At 45.1% G+C, this 20,777-nt stretch overlaps 1 protein-coding gene across 2 annotated transcripts in view; it reads right to left on the minus strand.

Moving 5' to 3' along the window:
* zranb1a (zinc finger, RAN-binding domain containing 1a) overlaps positions 1-20,001 on the minus strand; it is a 34,342-nt gene extending 14,341 nt beyond the window's left edge. For both annotated transcript variants that reach the window (XM_066665874.1, XM_066665873.1), the window contains exons 1-3: positions 19,702-20,001; positions 14,961-15,437; positions 14,308-14,753 (exon numbers count right to left, since the gene is read on the minus strand). In XM_066665874.1, coding sequence (XP_066521971.1) covers positions 14,308-14,753; positions 14,961-15,334 — 820 coding nt within the window. In that variant the 5' untranslated portion in view covers positions 15,335-15,437; positions 19,702-20,001. The remainder of the gene's footprint in view (positions 1-14,307; positions 14,754-14,960; positions 15,438-19,701) is intronic.
* Positions 20,002-20,777: the final 776 nt, after the last annotated feature.

Raw genomic sequence — 20,777 nt, forward strand, 5'->3', positions numbered from 1 at the left:
AATTATTATTATTATTTATGCCACCACCATGATTTGAGGCCAACTGAGCGACTCGAGCTCGTACCAAACAAAAACACAGCGTCTGTGGATTAAACGGTGTTGTGTTCTGACTTTAATTAAAACGACACTGAACAAAAAGAAGTAAACGCTGAGAAAAAACAGCCAAAGCTCAATCACACACCAAATATAAACAGAGCCCAGAAAACATTCCCCTAGAATAAAAAACATCCCAGCTTTAACACTGGAGCATATTTACAGCACATGCCTCGTCACTGAACTGTGAGGGTCACGAATACAACAACAACACAATCCTTTATTAATCGTAATCGTGATTAAAATCTACAATTTATCGTGATATTGATTAGCGCTCACATCGCCCAGCACTGACCAAGCAGCCACCTGCAGATAAACGGCAGTGAAGATTTCAGTGAATGCCTGTATGTGTGGGAGTGTGTGTGTGTGTGTGTGTGTGTGTGTGTGTGTGTGTACGCCCAGATATGGATTGGCGCTCTATGGTTGCGAGTACACTGGGCACATTTGACTGCAGCTTTTGCAAGTGTGTGTGTGTGTGTGTGTGGACAGTGTTGTATGGAATGGTGTTTAAGCATCACTGATTGTAAAGTGTCCTTGGGGACCTAGAAAGGCACAATATAAGTGTAAATGTTAAATAAAATAAATAAATATTCAATGCTGGAGGAGGTACTGAAGACCTCCAACTCTTCCAAAAAATAGCGAGTGTGTGGGTTGGTGGGTGGATGTGTGTGTGGGTGGATGCACCACTTCAGAGAACAGTTTCCCTGTTCCACACTCCAGTGCAACACATGTGATCGGGCAGGACGACCTTAGGCTCATATTCAGCTGCTCCAGAGCGTCCCATTCTATGGATCATCAAGTCTCTTCAATGCAGATCACACACCTGAACGTCTCTGTCAGCTGTAACTGGTTTGACTCTAGAGCTGCGTCTCTGCATTTCCCCGGGTCCTGACCCCGTTCTGTCGGCACGTTCCACGACGGAGGAAAACCAGAAGTAATTTAAAAAGTAATAAAGAGACCTCACATGAATGAATCTGCTAAGAGCTTTTCCAAAGAGAACAAGGCGGCTGCTGTAATTACATTACTCCCTCCGTTTAAATTTGAGTGCGTGGGCTTATCTCCAACTCTCTCTGAGCTTTTGTGAGGCTTGTTATCCTTTAAAGCTTTAAATTAAAACACTAACTTGAGGGAGATGCTCATTTTAGTTTGGAGTAGAGCTGCTCAAAGAGAAAGGAGTAATGTCTTTCGTTTTATTCATTTACAAGCACTGGAAAAGAATGGAGTACACTTTACACATCTTTTATCTGAACGCGTTTGCATCAACAAATCTGTGGACATATGCAAATGAGATGTCTTCGCCTTTGGCATGAAATTACGTTATGAATAATTATTTTGTTTTTTGCCGGGCGCCCCAGAAGAGCGCTGACTGTCTGACTGACTGACACCTAAAGTTAATTCAGCTGTATTTCACAGAGAGAGCTTAGGGTGGCGCCACTACAACGTCTATGGTTATTTCAGCCATATATTTCACGTTCCAATTTGTGAAATAAGTTTGGAACCGTTCGGTGGTGTCCAGAGGTCCTCCTTTCTTTGGACAAGTCTCTTTTTGGGCCCTAAAAATGCGTCCGACAGGAATTTATAAATTGCTAAAAATATAATTTTGTTGTCTGCACTTTCCCCCGTCCCATTTCTTGCCATAAACCATAAACTCTTCATTAAAATGATCACTTTTGAAGGGTGAGCAGAAGGCACGAGGATTGAAGTGTTCAAGGGGTCAGAGAGTTGAGAGCTGAATCGGGACACACTCGGGCCGCTTCAGCGCTGTAGCTCCACCGTCCGCCGCGGAGCAGCTCAGTGTTTTACTGGAGCCTCCAACAGAAACGTGATGAACGTTGTTGAGGTGATATTCATCACAGTCTCTTCTTTATGTTTGGAGAATGTTTCTGTGACACAGTCTTTTGTTTTCTACTGTGTATTTAACAAACAGAGAGTCATCGTGTGTGTCCCTATAACGACACGAATACACGGACACACCTCACCGTCACTGACTTTCTGACGAGTGAATTACATCTGAACGGCTTTGTGTTTAACTTTACACCACGACGGGGGAAATCTCCAGATCATTAAAGAGCACCAGAGCGAGGTGTTCCTCAAAATAAATGAGTCTGTGGATCAGTGACAGCACTGTTTTTTCAGTCGGACTCTTATAGAAATAATAAATCAGTGATAAATATCTAGTTCCCAGCGAGGCCCTGTTCCTTTATCGAGTGTAGATCACTGATAAAACGTTAAACTTAAATGTTATCTTGTTGTTTTCTGGTAAAAGAGTGGCTTTAATGTCGTCTCAACACAGTTCTTCAGTTTGTAGCTTTGTGTGAACAGAAAATAACAGGCTTTCACTGATCACACACACACTGTCAGCAACTGAGAAGAGAAACTACTTTTATAGTTATAGTTATTATTGTAAATAAAGACGTTGATATGAAGCACCAAAGTTTCTCCAGACCTTCCAGTGATGAGGGGGTGTATTGTGGGCTTTTCCTGTTTTTGAAATGACACAAACACCTCTGTGACAGTGGCTAATGGCTAATGGTCCGGCAAATCTAGGCTCGCCTCGTTTCTCTTTGCTCTTGTTTTTAAAAACTTGTAACTTTACTATGCACACTAACGTTACAATATTTTATTTGTAATTCTGGACCCTTTCTATTGTTCCATTCGTCATGAAATTTAAACACAATGTAAAAGGCAGATGGGGCTCACAAAACAGATCAAACACAGAGGGAAACATGACCTAAATTGAGATGAGAGTTTGTTCTTGGGTTGACGCTGAAACATTCTCATGCTGCCCACCTCTGTCCTAAGGGCTGACAGTGTCTGAAAAGGCCTCAGTTTTGACAGCTGCTCAGCTGCCACGCAACATAATGAGGAAATCCCATAATGCACTGCTTCAACATGACCTTCTCCTCTGGCTGACAGTGACAACACACGAGCAGGTGAGTAAGGAGAGAGCTGTCAAACTGGGTTCAGTTAGAGGGCAGACGAGAAACTGAAGGGGTTGTTTAGAAGCAGAGGCCGAGCACAGCGCATTCCTGGAGCCTAGGCATTGGACGGCTTTGTGGTTCTCATTTTTTGGACACTTTAAAAACGTACACATCTTAGGCACAAGCTGATAATCATCAACCAGGTACAATGGGGCTTCACTACCATCAGCCTCCTGAGGCTACACCAGGCAGTGCTCTGTAACTTCTACTGGACAGAGAGTCTAGATACCGACAGGGCTCTGAGTCATCAATATGTCACATCAGTCTCCAGCTGCAGCAGAGATCACGTTTGTTTTTATCCGACTCACGACGGCAGCTCGTGAAATGACGCCGTGGTCTTTTGAAGAGGTTCAAACGCTCCTTGGATCGGTGGCCGACGAAAGAATCCAGCGAGAGCTGGACGCTGCAACAAGGAAGGAACAAACTCTATTGATCTGTCTGAACTGATGACGGAGCTGTGTTCAGTCCCAAACAACAACAACACGCCGATACACCATGAGTAAACACCGCTTAACGTTACCACCGCCGTTGTTGTGGTTTCCGAAGCCCACTGTTCCCCTTAGAGAAGGGGTTAGCGACGACACCAGATACATTATGGCCAATAAAATAAGCAATGGAGCCAACCAGAGGACTCGTATGTGTCAGTCAGCCCCTAGTATACACTACAACTGAGGTCTCCAGAGGGTCATCACCATCACATACAATCTGTCAGTGTCTGACACAAGCACACACTCGCACACACAGGCGCACACACACAAGCTGTGGAAGAGTATTTGCCTCAGAGGCAGAGAAACAAGGCTAAAGGAAAGGACATTGACTTATTGAGGGGATTAGACTGGGAGAAGACGAGGGGGATGGTGTCTGAAGAAGGGGGTGGACAGGTGAAAGGGGTTAAAGAAAAAGTCAGAGAAGTAGGAGTCTAGTTCCTGACACATTATCGAGCACATTCTCAGTGCTGCTGTGGTGTTAGTGTGAATCAGACACGAGGGCTGCACCTTAAAGTAGATTCATTCACTGATTATAAAAAGGTTTGTGGGTACAGAGTGAATCTAATGTGAAGAGGTGAGCTGCACTGGACATCCACGCCGCAGGATTATTAAAGTATAAAAGCAGAAGGACATTGCTCCGATAGGTTTCTCTCACTGTGTTTAGATCACAGCTGATCCGGAAAAACCAGCCCAGCTCTAGGTGTGTGTTCAGCAGACATGTGGCACACATGAACGTTCAGTATGATACACAGGTGACCGGCGCGGTGTTATTTAACTCCGTCTGTCCTGTTGCTCCTGTCGTCAGTGGCGACTCACAACAGCAGACGGCTGAAGTGGCTTAACGCATTAGAGTCCGAAGCACTCGCGTCCAGATCGGGCAGCGGTGGCCAAGTAATAATCGGCTATAATCTGATACCAGAGCAGGCATCAGGCCTCGGTCACACCGCTGGACTGGGGAAGCGGCACACTGCGGATCGTGGCTTTTTTTGGGTTGAGTTTGGGCAAAAGGCAAACAGAGACCCTCATTTTTACTGAAGTGTTTGGACACACCGCTGTACAAGATGTTTCCTTCAAAACTAATGTATTAGGTGTATAAATAAATAAAAATCATAATAATAATAATAAAAGCATTTTTGTCTCTCACACTTTTGTCATTTTGTGTGATATTAAAAGTGACAATTTATTTAAACAAGAGCAAAGAGAAACGAGGCAAACCTAGTTTAGCCAGACTGTCATTAGCCATTAGCCACTGTCACAGAGGTGTTTGTGTCATTTCAAAAGCAGGAAAAGCCCACAATACACCCCTCATCACTGGAAGGTCTGGAGAAGCTTTGGTGCTTCATATTAACGTCTTTATTTACAATAATAACAAATAATAACAAACTATAAAAAGTAGTTTCTCTTCTCAGTTGCTGACAGTGTGTGTGTGATCAGTGAAAGCCTGTTATTTTCTGTTCACACAAAGCTACAAAACTGAAGCACTGTGTTGAGACGACATTAAAGCCACTCTTTTACCAGAAAACAACAAGATTACATTTAAGTTTTTGAACATTTCTCAAACCACGTGCTTTAACGTTTTATCAGTGATCTACACTCGATAAAGGAACAGGGCTTCGCTGGGAACTAGATATTTATCACTGATTTACATTTCTATAAGAGTCCGACTGATAAAACAGTGCTGTCACTGATCCACAGACTCCTTTATTTTGAGTAACACCTCGCTCTGGTGCTCTTTAATGATCTGGAGATTTCCCCCGTCGTGGTGTAAAGTTAAACACGAAGCCGTTCAGATGTAATTCACTCGTCAGAAAGTCAGTGACGGTGAGGTGTGTCCGTGTATTCGTGTCGTTATAGGGACACACAAGATGACTTTCTGTTTGTTAAATACACAGTAGAAAACAAAAGGCTGTGTCACAGAAACATTCTCCAAACATAAAGAAGAGACTGTGATGAATATCACCTCAACAACGTTCACCACGTTTCTGTTGGAGGCTCCAGTAAAACACTGAGCTGCTCCGCGGCGGACGGTGGAGCTACAGCGCTGAAGCGGCCCGAGTGTGTCCAACAGAGGGACAGACGGTGTAGTGGTGCCACCTTAAGTCTCTGTGAAATACGGCTGAACTAGCAGTCCTTCATCTTCAGGTGTCAGTCAGTCAGCGCAAATGCCTCTTCTAGGGCGGTCCGGCAAAAATAAAAATAAATCAAAAATAACCGCTAAACCGCCCTCTGTAAATCGTCTAAACCCAAACTCACACCTACTTTTGGACACAATATTATTCCCAAGAACAGAACAAATCCATCACAGTGTTCTGCAGCACTTTTTCCTGATGGAGCTCAGAACGAATTCAGAGCCCTATTAACTCTTCACTCGCTGTTTTCACTGTACAGGGTTGGGCCATTTATATGGAGACACCTTAATAAAATGGGAATGGTTGGTGATAGTAACTTCCTGTGTGTGGCACATTAGTATATGGGAAGGGGGAAACTTTTCAAGATGGGTGGTGACCATGGCGGCCATTTTGAAGTCAGCCATTTTGGATCCAACTTTGGTTTATTCAGTGGGAAGAGGGTCATGTGACACATCAAACTTATTGGGAATTTCACAAGAAAAACAATGGTGTGACTTTATTCTTTCATGAGTTATTTACAAGTTTCTGTAATAGTCAGAAGAAATGCTTTAATGACTGCTTTATTTTAAAGGAAGCGCATCAATCTTCTTCAAATCAGGCTCAAGTTGTTTACCCAGAGAAAGGGAATTTAACATCCATCCACTGCCTGCTACAACCCCATAAGAATTCATTAATTTAATCCCTGTTCAATACATCCTCGTCAGGGTCAGTTTCAGAAACTCACCAATTCTCACACACACACACACACCTATGAACAATTTCACACTCACAAACAGTTACACAAACTCATACATTCACTCACAAACTCACCCAGTCACAATGTCAACCAATCCACCCACCAGCATGTGTGTTTGGACTGTGGGAGGAAACCTGAGCACCTGGAGGACACCCACACAGACACAAAGAGAACACACCACACTCCTCACAGACGGTCACCCGGAGGAAACCCACACAGACACAGAGAGAACACACCACACTCCCCCGGAGGAAACCCACGCAGACACAGGGAGAACACACCACACTCCTCACAGACAGTCACCCGGAGGAAACCCACGCAGACACAGGGAGAACACACCACACTCCTCACAGACAGTCACCCGGAGGAAACCCACGCAGACACAGGGAGAACACACCACACTCCTCACAGACAGTCACCCGGAGGAAACCCACGCAGACACAGGGAGAACACACCACACTCCTCACAGACAGTCACCCGGAGGAAACCCACGCAGACACAGAGAGAACACACCACACTCCTCACAGACAGTCACCCGGAGGAAACCCACGCAGACACAGGGAGAACACACCACACTCCTCACAGACAGTCACCCGGAGGAAACCCACGCAGACACAGGGAGAACACACCACACTCCTCACAGACAGTCACCCGGAGGAAACCCACGCAGACACAGGGAGAACACACCACACTCCTCACAGACAGTCACCCGGAGGAAACCCACGCAGACACAGGGAGAACACACCACACTCCTCACAGACAGTCACCCGGAGGAAACCCACGCAGACACAGGGAGAACACACCACACTCCTCACAGACAGTCACCCGGAGGAAACCCACGCAGACACAGGGAGAAGTGTGACAGTGACACTCTCTGAAGGGTCACTGTGCAGCCCACTGATTATTCACTAAAACAGCACTTTAATGCTGAGTATAGCCCTATTACTATTCAACCAGTGCTCCAATGAACAACCACCTTGTCATTTGGGTCAATGTCTGGATTCAAATTCACATTTTCAAGACGATACGGCAATGGACGTGTCACCAGAGAGACTTAATGTGAGTTGCATCCTGTCCTGACACACACACACACACACACACACACACACACACACAGATTGATCACTGTTTACAAGTTGGTCAGGTGCACATGTCAGAGTTATTTATAACTCCTGTGGAGGAAAGCAGAACAGACTGCACAACAAGCACACGGCGTACACTCAGACTGAAGTGTAATTAATGACACAGTCGCTCATTTTACAAGAGACGCTATAAACAAACCGAATAAAAATTATTAAAAGGAACTCGCAGAAATGCTTTAACACAGCGTCTGAAGAGCACTTTGTCTAATTAAAAGAGGACACTGTCCAATTACAAACATTTATCTCCTTTTTTGTCTATGTTTAATTTACAGCAGCTGTGTGAAAATGTTACGATGAACGGACCAATAGAAATGCTCCAAATTTACTCGAAATACAACCTGTTTACACTGACGTCCAACGAACGTGGTCTTCTCCCTTCTCCTGTAAAGTTACTACGTTGGGCGATACATGATTTTAATTGGGCAGCGACGATATACAAAAAAGTCACATGCCCAGTGCCTGTGTGCAATTTGAGCACCTAGAGCCCACCAACCCACACACTGTGAAACAAGACCACCCAGTCAGTTTTCTGTGTGCTGCCAGAGTCAGAAAACACTCTGATCCGCTTCTGACGCCAAGTACGGACTTTAGCATTGACCCCGCCCCCTCGTCTGAGTCTGTCCAATCACAGCGCTGGACCAGAGTTTACGTGAGAGCGCAGGGACCAGGTTAAACGCAGCAGAACACACAACGAGCGCGGAGAGTTACGAGCACGGAGTAAAAACTCAGTTCACTTTGTTCTTTTAAACAAACACTACTCGAATCATTAAAAAAAAAAAAAAAAGACAAATCACCGAAGTTGACAGGCAGCCAATCAGGTTAAACAACTCACGATGCACGAGTCCAATAGTGGAGCTGTATCACAAACTGTCGCCATACTATAAGACTAATACCTACACGTCAGCAACACTAGTGATTCATTATAAAAACTGTGTGAGGAAAACAGACCCATGTGTGATCAGGACCTGATTTTTCTGAGACATTTCACACGTCTGAAGACTCAGGACCGTCAAAGCCCTCGGGGCTAGCTGCTGTTTTATTGTGTCACAAACCGGGTTCACTTTGAGTTTCATCCGTGAAACCACTGTTACACAAACAACACAGTATAACATTACTCATGTGGACAGTAACCCCCGCCCCTCACCAACAGTAAACAAGACGTAGTGACTCAGACGCTGAACGCTGTATGATTTCACCCTGTGGAGAAGTAACAGCCTGGTGCCTTAAAACAGACCTCTCATTCATGTTCATTCACAGCACTGCAGAGCTCACGGACTGCGACAGGGCTCCGTAAACAAAGACGACTGAGGAGGACAAAACATAGCTCACGTTTGGCCAGTCGCAGTCCAGGAGGGAACACAAACAGATATTCCGCTTTCAAAAGGGAGCATCTTTTAGTTTAGTGCGTGTTCACATTAATGTGGGGATCTGGAGCCCACCAACCCACACACTGTGAAACAAGACCCACCCCAGGCAGATATCTGTGCGCTGCCTGAGTCGGAAAACACGGGATAAAACGAGCCGTTCAGATGGTGCTCCGCTTCTGACGTCAAGTGCCGAGACTTTAGGACGGCCCCGCCTCCTCCTCTGAGTCTGTCCAATCACAGCGCTGGACCCTCGTTTATAAACACACTACCTTCAGCGTATTCAGTCTTTAAAGCCCTGCTCGGAATGGAGGAGGTGACTTTAATGAAACATTTCTCAGAGATAAAGCCCCCTGCGTTAAAACGTTTACGTTTTCAGAAACCCACCGAATTGATCATAGACTACAGTTTCACTTCTGCTCCACTACTGATTTGTTTACATTGCCATGATGATAACAGTGTAATCATTCTGCGCTGTGATCCGCCCTCGCGGCTCAGAGCAGCAGCAGTGAGGGAACTCTGAAACTTTAAAAACTACTAAAATGCTTTACTGTGTAAATATACATTGAATATAACACTGGGCTAAATGTTATAAACTTTAAAATGAACGGACGGTTGCTATAAAATATTTATCAGCAGCTCTCAGGCCTCAGTCAAAGAGAACGAAAATAACATGCGTAAACAAAGGACAATAATGCAGCTGTGTGTGTGTGTGTGTGTGTGTGTGTGTGTGTGTCCCCAAGCACCAGGCAAAGAATCACACTTGTACCATTACATCAGAGAACAGAGAGAGAGAGAGAGAGAGAGAGAAACAGAAAGAGAGAAACAGAGAAAGAGAGAGAGAGATAGAGAGAAAAAGAGAGCGACAGAGAGAAAACGAGACAGAGAAAGAGACAGAGAAAAAGAGAGAGAGAGAAAGAGAGAGAGAGAGAGAAACAGAAAGAGAGAAACAGAGAAAGAGAGAGAGATAGAGAGAAAAAGAGAGCGACAGAGAGAAAACGAGACAGAGAAAGAGAGAGAGAAAGAGACAGAGAAAAAGAGAGAGAGAGAAAGAGAGAGAGAGAGAGAAACAGAAAGAGAGAAACAGAGAAAGAGAGAGAGAGATAGAGAGAAAAAGAGAGCGACAGAGAGAAAACGAGACAGAGAAAAAGAGAGAAAGAGAGAGAGACAGAGAAAGAGAGAGAGAAAGAGACAGAGAAAAAGAGAGAGAGAGAAAGAGACAGAGAAAAAGAGAGAGAGAGAAAGAGACAGAGAAAATGAGACAGAGAGAAAGAGAGAGAGAGAAAGAGACAGAGAAAAAGAGAGAGAGAGAAAGAGACAGAGAAAAAGAGAGAGAGAAAGAGACAGAGAAAAAGAGAGTGAGAGAAAGAGACACAGAGAAAGAGACAGAGAGAGAAAGAGACACAGAGAAAGAGACAGAGAGAGAAAGAGACACAGAGAAAGAGAGAGAGAGAGAGAAAGAGACACAGAGAAAGAGAGAGAGAGACTAACTTAACAATGGAGCCGTTAACAGCTTCAGTAACAGCACTGAACCCTCTGAGGGTGTTTTTACTTTTAGTTCATTTCAGAGAAAGAGATAGAGAGAAAGAGAGAGAAAGAGACAGAGAAAAAGAGACACAGAGAAAGAGAGAGAGAGAGAGAGAAAGAGACACAGAGAAAGAGAGAGAGAGAGAGAGAAAGAGACAGAGAAAGAGAGAGAGAGAGAGAAAGAGACAAAGAGAAAGAGAGAAAGAGACACAGAGAAAGAGACAGAGAGAGAAAGAGACAGAGAGAGAAAGAGACAGAGAGAAAGAGAGAGAGAGAGAAAGACACAGAGAAAGAGAGAGAGAGAGAGAAAGAGACACAGAGAAAGAGAGAGAGAGAGAGAAAGAGACACAGAGAAAGAGAGACAGAAAAAGAGACAGAGAAAAAGAGACAGAGAGAGAAAGAGACAGAGAGAGAGAAAGAGACAGAGAGAGAAAGAGACACAGAGAAAGAGACACAGAGAGAAAGAGACACAGAAAGAGACAGAGAGAGAAAGAGACACAGAGAAAGAGACAGAGAGAGAAAGAGACACAGAGAAAGAGAGAGAGAGAGACTAACTTAGCAATGGAGCCGTTAACAGCTTCAGTAACGGCACTGAACCCTCTGAGTGTGTTTTTACTTTTAGTTCATTTCCCCTGCTCGAGACCAAAGCAGAAAATAATCCTCTGTGTGTGTATTAGGCCTCTTTAGCTTAGCATTACAGCTAACGTTAGACATGTACACTCCCCTGTAGCAACACAGAAAATGGGCCCAGCCCACAATGGCGAGGCACTGAGTTTATAAACGTTAGTAACTACGAATAATGGATAAAGTATCACTGAAATGTTTACAGTCCAGGGTTTCTCACAAGAAAAGATGTATATTTTCATCTCACAGGGCTCACTGCCTCCCTGAAACTTACTGAAATATCAGCCACAATTTGTGACCGATGTTTGCAGCAGACGGTGGTCCAGCAAAACTAGGCTCGGCTTCCAACAACAGAGAATAACGACCATTAACTACAAAAGAAGTGGGTTCAGTACAAGTCCAACAGGGTCACGATTTAATGTGATCTGTGATCAGCTAAACATCCTACTGAAAACAATACGGTGTCTCTTAATAAAGGAGGTAGGTTCTGAATCTTAATGAAACATATTCCCCCTGTGTAAACAGCCCCTGTTTATGAGAATAGTGAGACATTCACAGCAGAAACATAGCCTTGAGAGAGCAGCAACACCCCGCGAGCCACAAAGCCGTTCTTATTTTAGCGGTTTTAGCTCAGTTCTCTTCCTGTTCTGCCCCGGTTTTCAAGGTTTTTGCTTTGTTCTCTTATTTCTCCACTTGCATTTTCACTCCGTTGTGTCCTGTTTCTGCTCTTGTGTGTTTTACACGCATTAAGCGCACCTTTACACACTCATAACGTCGTGCATTTTGACTGGAGACACTCAGATAGGGGAGGGTACACTTCTAATGATTCCCCTTGTCACGACAGAAAAAGAGAAGGGCCTGTTTTATCCCATGTTTTCTGACGTTTGAAACCCAAGGTCTGATGTCAGGGCTTGTGTTTGTAGGTGTTCCAACTTACCACTAGAAATGTTTTCTGTCTAATTTCATGCTGATTAATATCGTAATGTTTTGTCACTTTGGGTTTGGCCCTTGTTTTACCTCACGGTGCCAGGGCTCAGACACTGAAATCACTACTCAGGAATACACCACAGGAACCTCTCTGTTAAACGCAGAGGACCGGTTCCATTAACAAATCATAGCACAGAAGCCTTCAAAGACAAACCCAACCCAAAGCTCAAAATTACCCGAGCTCCAGGCAGCACAGCGAGAGAACAACAGAGCTGCTGCAAGCTCATTCCTGCTCTCCATGAGAACACCAGCTAGAGGAGTGCCACAGGGACTTAAGTCGACAGTTACAGAGATAACAGCCTTAGTGCAAACGTCATCAAACGCGTCAAAAACATTTCCCTGATATTAGACAGACAGGCTGTTGTCCTTTCGTGGTTTCACATGTAATGGTTAAATAAGGATGAAGCTCTAGAAAACAACCACTCTTGTTTATAAACATGTAGAGTATAAATAGACTGCTCTTTTTTAGAGGCAACACAAATCTAACCTCACCAACTAATCAATCAGACATGCGCATACATTAACACATCGTTATTTCAGTCGAGTATGTGTTAAGGGTTCGAGTCCCGCTCCAGGTGACTGTCTGTGAGGAGTGTGGTGTGTTCTCCCTGTGTCTGCGTGGGTTTCCTCCGGGTGACTGTCTGTGAGGAGTGTGGTGTGTTCTCCCTGTGTCTGCGTGGGTTTCCTCCGGGTGACTGTCTGTGAGGAGTGTGGTGTGTTCTCCCTGTGTCTGCGTGGATTTCCTCCGGGTGACTGTCTGTGAGGAGTGTGGTGTGTTCTCCCTGTGTCTGCGTGGGTTTCCTCCGGGTGACTGTCTGTGAGGAGTGTGGTGTGTTCTCCCTGTGTCTGCGTGGGTTTCCTCCGGGTGACTGTCTGTGAGGAGTGTGGTGTGTTCTCCCTGTGTCTGCGTGGGTTTCCTCCGGGTGACTGTCTGTGAGGAGTGTGGTGTGTTCTCCCTGTGTCTGCGTGGGTTTCCTCCGGGTGACTGTCTGTGAGGATTGTGGTGTGTTCTCCCTGTGTCTGCGTGGGTTTCCTCCGGGTGACTGTCTGTGAGGAGTGTGGTGTGTTCTCCCTGTGTCTGCGTGGGTTTCCTCCGGGTGACTGTCTGTGAGGAGTGTGGTGTGTTCTCCCTGTGTCTGCGTGGGTTTCCTCCGGGTGACTGTCTGTGAGGAGTGTGGTGTGTTCTCCCTGTGTCTGTGTGGGTTTCCTCCGGGTGACTGTCTGTGAGGAGTGTGGTGTGTTCTCCCTGTGTCTGTGTGGGTGTCCTCCGGGTGACTGTCTGTGAGGAGTGTGGTGTGTTCTCCCTGTGTCTGCGTGGGTATCCTCCGGGTGCTCCGGTTTCCTCCCACAGTCCAAAAACACACGTTGGTAGGTGGACTGGCAACTCAAAAGTGTCCGTAGGTATGAGTGTGTGTGTGTGTGTGTTGCCCTGTGAAGGACTGGCGCCCCCTCCAGGGTGTGTTCCCACCTTACGCCCAATGATTCCAGGTAGGCTCTGGACCCACCGTGACCCTGAACTGGATAAGGGTTACAGATAATGGATGGATGGATGGAGTATGTGTTAAAAAAACACCAAACAAAACTAAGGAACCTGAGCCATGAGATGAACTCTCCAATGGGTTAAATGATTTGGGAAAAGAATATTTAAATGACTTTTCTGACCACTGCAACTACACTTTGCAAGATTCAGGTCTGTTTTAATGACATCTTGCTATAAAAGGGTCATTAAACACAGCTCCGCTTTCTTAATGAAACATCTTTGACCGGCCTTGGTCAAAAAACCAAAAAGATAAACAGCTCTGTTCAGAATGGCCACTGTTCCTTTAAATGATAATGAGCCGCTCGCTGTTCACCCCGACCCCGAGCGCACAGCAGTGAGGAGCGAGGAGCAGAAGCTCTGGATTCTTCGGTCCTGCTTGTTGAGGACCAGCAAAGCCCCATCCGGCTCTGTCAGTTGGATGGAGTTGTTGGGTTGTGGATGGTCACACACCAGCGCAGAGCTTTGGGACAGTTCCCGTACTCACAGGCTACACAGCGCTATGGTAATTTCACACACCCAATCCAGCCAGAAGACAGGGATACACCAAGGAGCACATAAACAAAAACTTCCAGCTATACCTGTGTGCTGCCTGCAACCTCATGATGTGCAGGTGCTTTAATGAATCTATAAATCGAAGCTGATTCTCTCTTGGTAAATTATTTAGTGAAGCGTTTTTCTCAGTGTGTGTGGATTTACCTGCACAGGCGTTGAGGAACAACCAGTCACTCTTCCTCATGCGGTTCTTGATCTGCTTCAGCTTTTTAAAGTCCATCTCTAGCTCCTCTTTGCAGCCATGAGCCCCAGCAGCCAACTCGATGCACTGAATGTCCTGAATCTGCACCTCCGAGTCCCGTTTGGAGGTGGGCGGAGAACGTCTCTGACACGCTGGTCCACACACGCTTCCCGCTCGCTGCGGCCGAACGCGGTCCTGCTCGTTGATGACCGGCGATGGCTCGTCTGGCTCGCTCAGCTGAATCGCGTCGTTGGGTCGCGGATGGTCACACACCACGCAGCGTGGCGTCTTGGGCCAGTTCTCGTACGTACAGGCCGCACAGCACCACCTCTGAACGGGAGTGTTCAGCCGGTTCCGGTCATTGTATTCCTCACAGGGGTCCACGGGAGCTACCGGTCCGGACCTGATCCTAGGGGTGAGAGGCATACAGCGTATTTTAAACAGCACTACTCAAAGCCTCAACACGCTCAGAGGAGAGTACTAAGCTCTAGAAAAGGTATAGTGGTATGAAACAGCATTACTCAAAGCCTCATCATGCTCAAAGGAGACTTAGCAGTCTCCTCTGAGCGTGTTGAAGCTTTCAGGACTTCTGCTACAGGGCAGAGCCCAATCATACCTGAGGCCTGAGCCGGACGTCTGGGGGCTTTCGGTGGGGCTGCAGGAGCGGGGTCTCTGGCACAGGCACTGAGTGCAGCGGAGAGCTCTAGGCCAGTTCAGGTATGTGCACATGTGGCAGGACCACTTGGCGCTGGACTCAGTGCTGTGGGTCTGACGGACCCTGGGCCTGGCGCTGGAGTCGGGGCAGATAAGCAAGCTGCTGCTGCCCGAGTCGCCGTGGGGTGTGTCCAGCATAGAGCCGCTCACAAACGGCTCCTCCGTGATGATGGTGCCGCTCGGCCTCTGGGCGCGGCACATGGTGCACTTAATGGCGGACTGCCAGTTCTCGTAGGTGCAGTACTCGCAGGCCCATTTCACACCCAGCTCCGTCATCGTCACACACACACTCACACTCTCACACACACTCACTCACACACTCACACCCACTCACACCAATTCCGATGTCACATACAGAGGGCAAGCAGGCAGCAAGATACTGAAATCAAAAGAGATAAAGAAACAAACGTAAATAACACAGTAAACAAGTGCAAAATAAATAATTGATGATCCGACAGTGGTTTACAGCTTTTAAGCTCTCAAAGCTAAGACACGTGTGACATTCAACATGCTCAGAGGAGATTGCTAATACGTACAGTAGCAGTGGTACGTACACACAGCTTTAAAAAGCCTCATCACGCTCAGAGGAGGGCACCAAGCTATAAAGGTCTAGCCCAGGGGTGCGTACTGATGGTTTATTATTGATATTTACATCTACAATTTGGACCTGCAAGGTAGGTGTCTATTAGAGTGGACAGTGAGCGGATACCGTGTTTATAGTCTGTACTGTATTACTAAAAACAACCAAGACAGCGTTCCATTTCCACCTTAAACTGTGCGACAGTGTACTGGCACCTGCTGCACTATTTAAGGTGGAACGGGAAACTAGTGAATTACTATATTAAGTGAGTGTGTGCTGTACACAGTTGTGTTGGTGCTGTGTCTGCGCTGGCGATGAACTTAAAACATCTACAAGAAACACGACAAAATTTGAACAAGACGTTTCTGAACGGGACGCTAAGCATGCGTAATTTAGACAGCATTCCAGACCACATTTCAGCTTCACTAATTCTAAAAAAACGCAACAGTGCTTGGCTCCGCTTACAAATGTTTCTGCAAACCCAGGTTTAGACAGAATTACTCACAGTGGTGCTGACTGGAACCAGATGTCTGAATTATTTATTTATAGCGGTATTTTGACTGGAGCCTTACAGTTGTGAGAGACTGATTTGGTGTAACACCCATTTCTGAAATTCATAAGGAAGTAGGGTGATGTGCAAATGTCGTGGGCTCCTAAGATTCCTCGTATTATTATTTAAAGTATTTTATCTTCTCAGTCAGCGCAGTGCTGGTGTCAATTGTATATAAATCACAATGAATACAAAAGTATAACTACAGTAAAAGGATTTTTTTCTACAAGTAGATTCCTGATGTTCTCTTTGATTGTATGGATTTGTTAAATCAACAGCACTCTTTATTTAAAATAACGAAATATTTAGTCAAAGCTAAAACTAGTGACTGGAGGGTAACCTCAAATAATACTGTCACGAGAAGAGATGTGGAAACGGTGAAACCCTCATGTACACTCTCTCTCTCACACACACACGCACACGCACACACATTGAGCTTGATTTGTATTTTTATATTAGGGTTTTTCTGGGGACTTTCTGGACAAAAGTGGCTATACTTGTGCTATAGACAACAGTGACCCCTGGTTTCTCTCATCACCACAACAATAAAAAATAAAAATAACTGGCAGGTTCCTCTACAAACAAAACTTTACACATTAAATAACGAAACACACGCGCTGAGAAATAAGAGCACTGAGTAAAAACGGAGAAGAAAGAGAACAGAGTGAAAACGGCTAAAAACCAGAGCTTCTGCTCCTCGCTCCTCACTGCTGTGCGCTCGGGGTCGGGGTGAACAGCGAGCGGCTCATTATCATTTAAAGGAACAGGGCGTTCTGAACAGGGGCTGTTTACACAGGGGGAGAACACTGCTGTGGGGTTTGTTCCTTGTGGTATTTTGAACAAAGCAGGTCACAGACGTTTCATTGAGACAACGAGACTGTGGTCATCTATGGATCTATGGTTAAAAACATGGATCTTCCAAAACAGTCATTTTAAGCTTTCAGTGGAAGTCAATGTATAAAGATATTATTCAGTGGAATTTTGAAGCATTTCTATTGGTCCATTCGTCATGAAAATTTCCACACAAATGATGTAACAAACTAAACGTTGAGAAAACATGAGGATACTTGTTTTTAACTGAACAGCAATGATATGTGCGTTAAAACCTCCCTCGGTGACTGAATTATACAAGCATTAGAACCATTTGGACCAGCTACACAATGAGCCCGCAGCTTAGGGGAACATATGGGAACCTTCTGCTGTGCAGAGACATTATTTCCAAGGATTCTGTTTGTGCAAAGTGATACTTTGTCCTTTTATTTTATCAGCGATCATAAGGCTAGAGCAGCCGCTGCCCCCTGACTCACATGTTTTCTTTGAAGCCAGGCCCAGAGGAGGTGCAGCAGTTTTCATGCCAACACATACGGAGCCTGCGTGCGCTCGTTTTTATGGCATGCGCTCAGAACAGACGAGGCAAATGTGACTTTGACACCAGCGTGTGACCCGAGTGACGGAGTGGGTGTGTAATATACACTGTCTGTCTGTGTCTGTGTGTGTGTGTGTGTATTAATACAGGAGAGGGCTGAAGGGATAATCTATAGGTCCATACAGCTGAGCTCACAGTGAGAGTGGAGGGGTTCAAGTTGTAACCCCACACGCCGTTCCCCGGAAAACTGATACCGGAAACCTGCCGTGGCCTTCACCCTGCGACTGTAGATACATAACCTGGCTGCAGGAAGCCACTGGGCCAGAGCTTCTGAGTCAAACACACACAGGAAAGCACAGCCATGGTCCCAGAGGATCAGAGTACACTACAGGCTGGTGACTTCCCTGCTCAGAAACTCAGACTGGACCTGGGGTCGCTTTACAGACGCTACAGGTCGGCCTTAACATCAACAACAACTGCCTAATTTTATGTTGTCTATCTATTTAAAACCATTCTGTCACAAAACCTACAGATATTCAGCATTTCTTCTGGAATAAAGAACGTAATGGAACTTCAAGAACCACAACTGGACTTTTAGACCCCTGCTGTATCTTTGAATGGACAATTCCGCGGTCTGTATGTTCACACAAAGTCTTGATTATTGCACAGAGGAAGTCAAAATAATGACTTACGTGAACAGAATCCAGCAGATTTTGCTGATTGCTCTGCTCCAAACATTTACTATAAATATCAACTGCTATTTTTATGAGTTAAAGACGGCTACTGACACTTACACAGAGAGTTTAGTTGTTATTGCTCACAGCTTGATGTACAACCACGAGTCAGGGCAGAAAAACACGGTCAAAGGTTAAGCACAGGGACGCAACACTGCAGCCTCGAGGGACAGAGTTTACTGGTGTTGGGTGATTTCTCTGTTCTAAACTCAGTATAAACGACTACAGGATACCGTTTGAATTCAATACGACTGGAGAAAGACTACTGTTTTAGCTCACAAAGAAATAAAACTGTGCTGTTTGTGTGCGTTGAGCTGGTGCAAGTGAATCGGACAGCAGTGCTGCTGGAGTTTTTTTAAAACCCTGTGTCCACTCTGTTAGATACGACTACGATGTCGGTCCACCGTGTAGATGTAAAGAAATAGACAGTAGCTCATGTGTCACTACACAGTGCGTGTTGGTCGTCCTCTTGTCCTTTATCAGCGGACACAGGACTCTGTCGGCTGGATGCTTTTGGTCGGTGGACTGTTCTCAGTCCAGCAGTGACACTGAGGGGCATTTAGAAACTCCAGGAGCACTGCTGTGTCTGATCCACTCTACACCAGCACAACACCCAAAATCAGACCTGCTCTGTGAGGGTCCTGAACACTGAAATTAGGGTGAAAGTGTGCAGAGCAACAGATGGACTACAGTCTGTAACTGAAAAACTACAAAGTCCACCTGTGTGGTCAGTAAAGATGATTAAATATAAAAGGAACGTAGAGAAGAAGCATTTTAACGCTAGCTTTAAACAAGTTTATCAAAACAAATATAAAAAATAAAGGTGTTTGTCTAAAATTGTAACCGTTTTTTTTTTCAGAAATTAATTATTAGACTGACCGATGAAATACGATCAATCATTAAATAAATGTGTTAAAATGTGTATCAAAACAAGGCAGATGTAAACAAGCCTCTGTTAAAGACTAATGTAGCTAGCTAGCTATAAATAACTGCTAGCAAAAAGACACAGAACATAGAAAACACAGAAAACTAGCTTTTTAAACGGTGTGTTTTTAAATCTAAAGTCTGTTCTATGTGTAAGAATACAACCACAGTGCACTGCTAAAACTGTCTTATTGAGTTTATTCGAATACCCCGTTCCACCTTAAATGGTGCAGCAGTTACAGTCCGGAGCCTGAGGTAGCGTAGTGTATGTACCGCAGCATTTAAGGTGGAACGGAGAATTCGAAAAATAATCTCAAAGCAAGTTCTGCTTCGTCGCCTCGTTGTAGCGACATTTTAAGACGATTTTAAGCCTAACGCTTTCGTATAAACGCTCAAAATAACCCAGCAAACGCCGACAAAAGTCTTATAAAACAAAATGTATCTAAAAGTAGTGTCTAAATCACAGAAAAGTGGTGAAAAACGGCTCACCTTTTCCTGGTCTCCTTCACTGTGCGCTAGTCTCCACAACAAACCCTCTCTCTCTCCCCGAGTCAGCCAGAGCCTTTTTAGCTTATTTTCACACAATCTTACATTTTAACTCTTCGTCGACTTAGAACCTCCCTCTCGAAAGAGCACAGCTTTATTCTCCCCTTTTCCTCCGCGCCGTTAACAGCATTTCAGCGTCCGAAAACCCTGAGCTTTAGTGTTATTGTGGTGTGTAATCTCTAATGGCGGAGAGAGAGAGACAGAGGGAAGCCAAAATGATACAGCTTCAGTGGAGGCGACAGTCATCTGACTACAGAGAGAGAGAGAGAGAGAGAGAGAGAGAGAGAGAGAGAGAGAGAGAGAGAGAGAGAGAGAGAGAGAGAGAGAGAGAGAGGGGGGGGGGGTGATAGAGTGATAGATAGATAGATAGGTATGAACCCACCTGACTGAGATTTTAGCAGGGTTTTATTAATCCAATGTGAAATGTAATATTATTTATGGCTCTATAACATTTCAGCTGCTCTGGATTTCATGCTTTTCTCAGTCAACATTTGTGTCACTTTTGCCATCACATAAACATCAGGATAGCTGCAGATAGTGTCACTGCCAGACAACCAGGTGTGTGTGTGTGTGAGTGACTGGGTGAGTGTGTGTGTGTGTGTGATGACCTGTGATAGAGTTGTGCTCTCTCATTCATTTCTTACTACGATGAAAATGTAACAGAAAATGAATGAATGTAAAATGAAAGAATGAATGAATATCACAGATAAGCTGCCCTTTGTCAAAGTGTTTAGTCTCTCGTTTCTAAAGTTATTAAAGGTGGATTTTAGCGATGTTCCGCCAGCTCGACTGTTTTGATGCTATGACGGCTCTAATGTTAAAGCTGCAGTGTGTAACTGTGTAGAGAGCAGCAAGTGTGAGGTTGTTTTAGAATTTTACAAATTTTCAAACAGATAGTATATAAACAGACCACCATCATTTCTGCACTACTTCCAAAGGCGCTCGTCTAAAACACATGAGAGCTAGAGCACTGCCGGACTACAGCTGGAGGAGTCCCCAAGAGAGTGTGTGTGGGAGAG

Source organism: Hoplias malabaricus, chromosome 3, assembly GCF_029633855.1.
Source record: "Hoplias malabaricus isolate fHopMal1 chromosome 3, fHopMal1.hap1, whole genome shotgun sequence".
Lineage (NCBI taxonomy): Eukaryota > Metazoa > Chordata > Actinopteri > Characiformes > Erythrinidae > Hoplias > Hoplias malabaricus.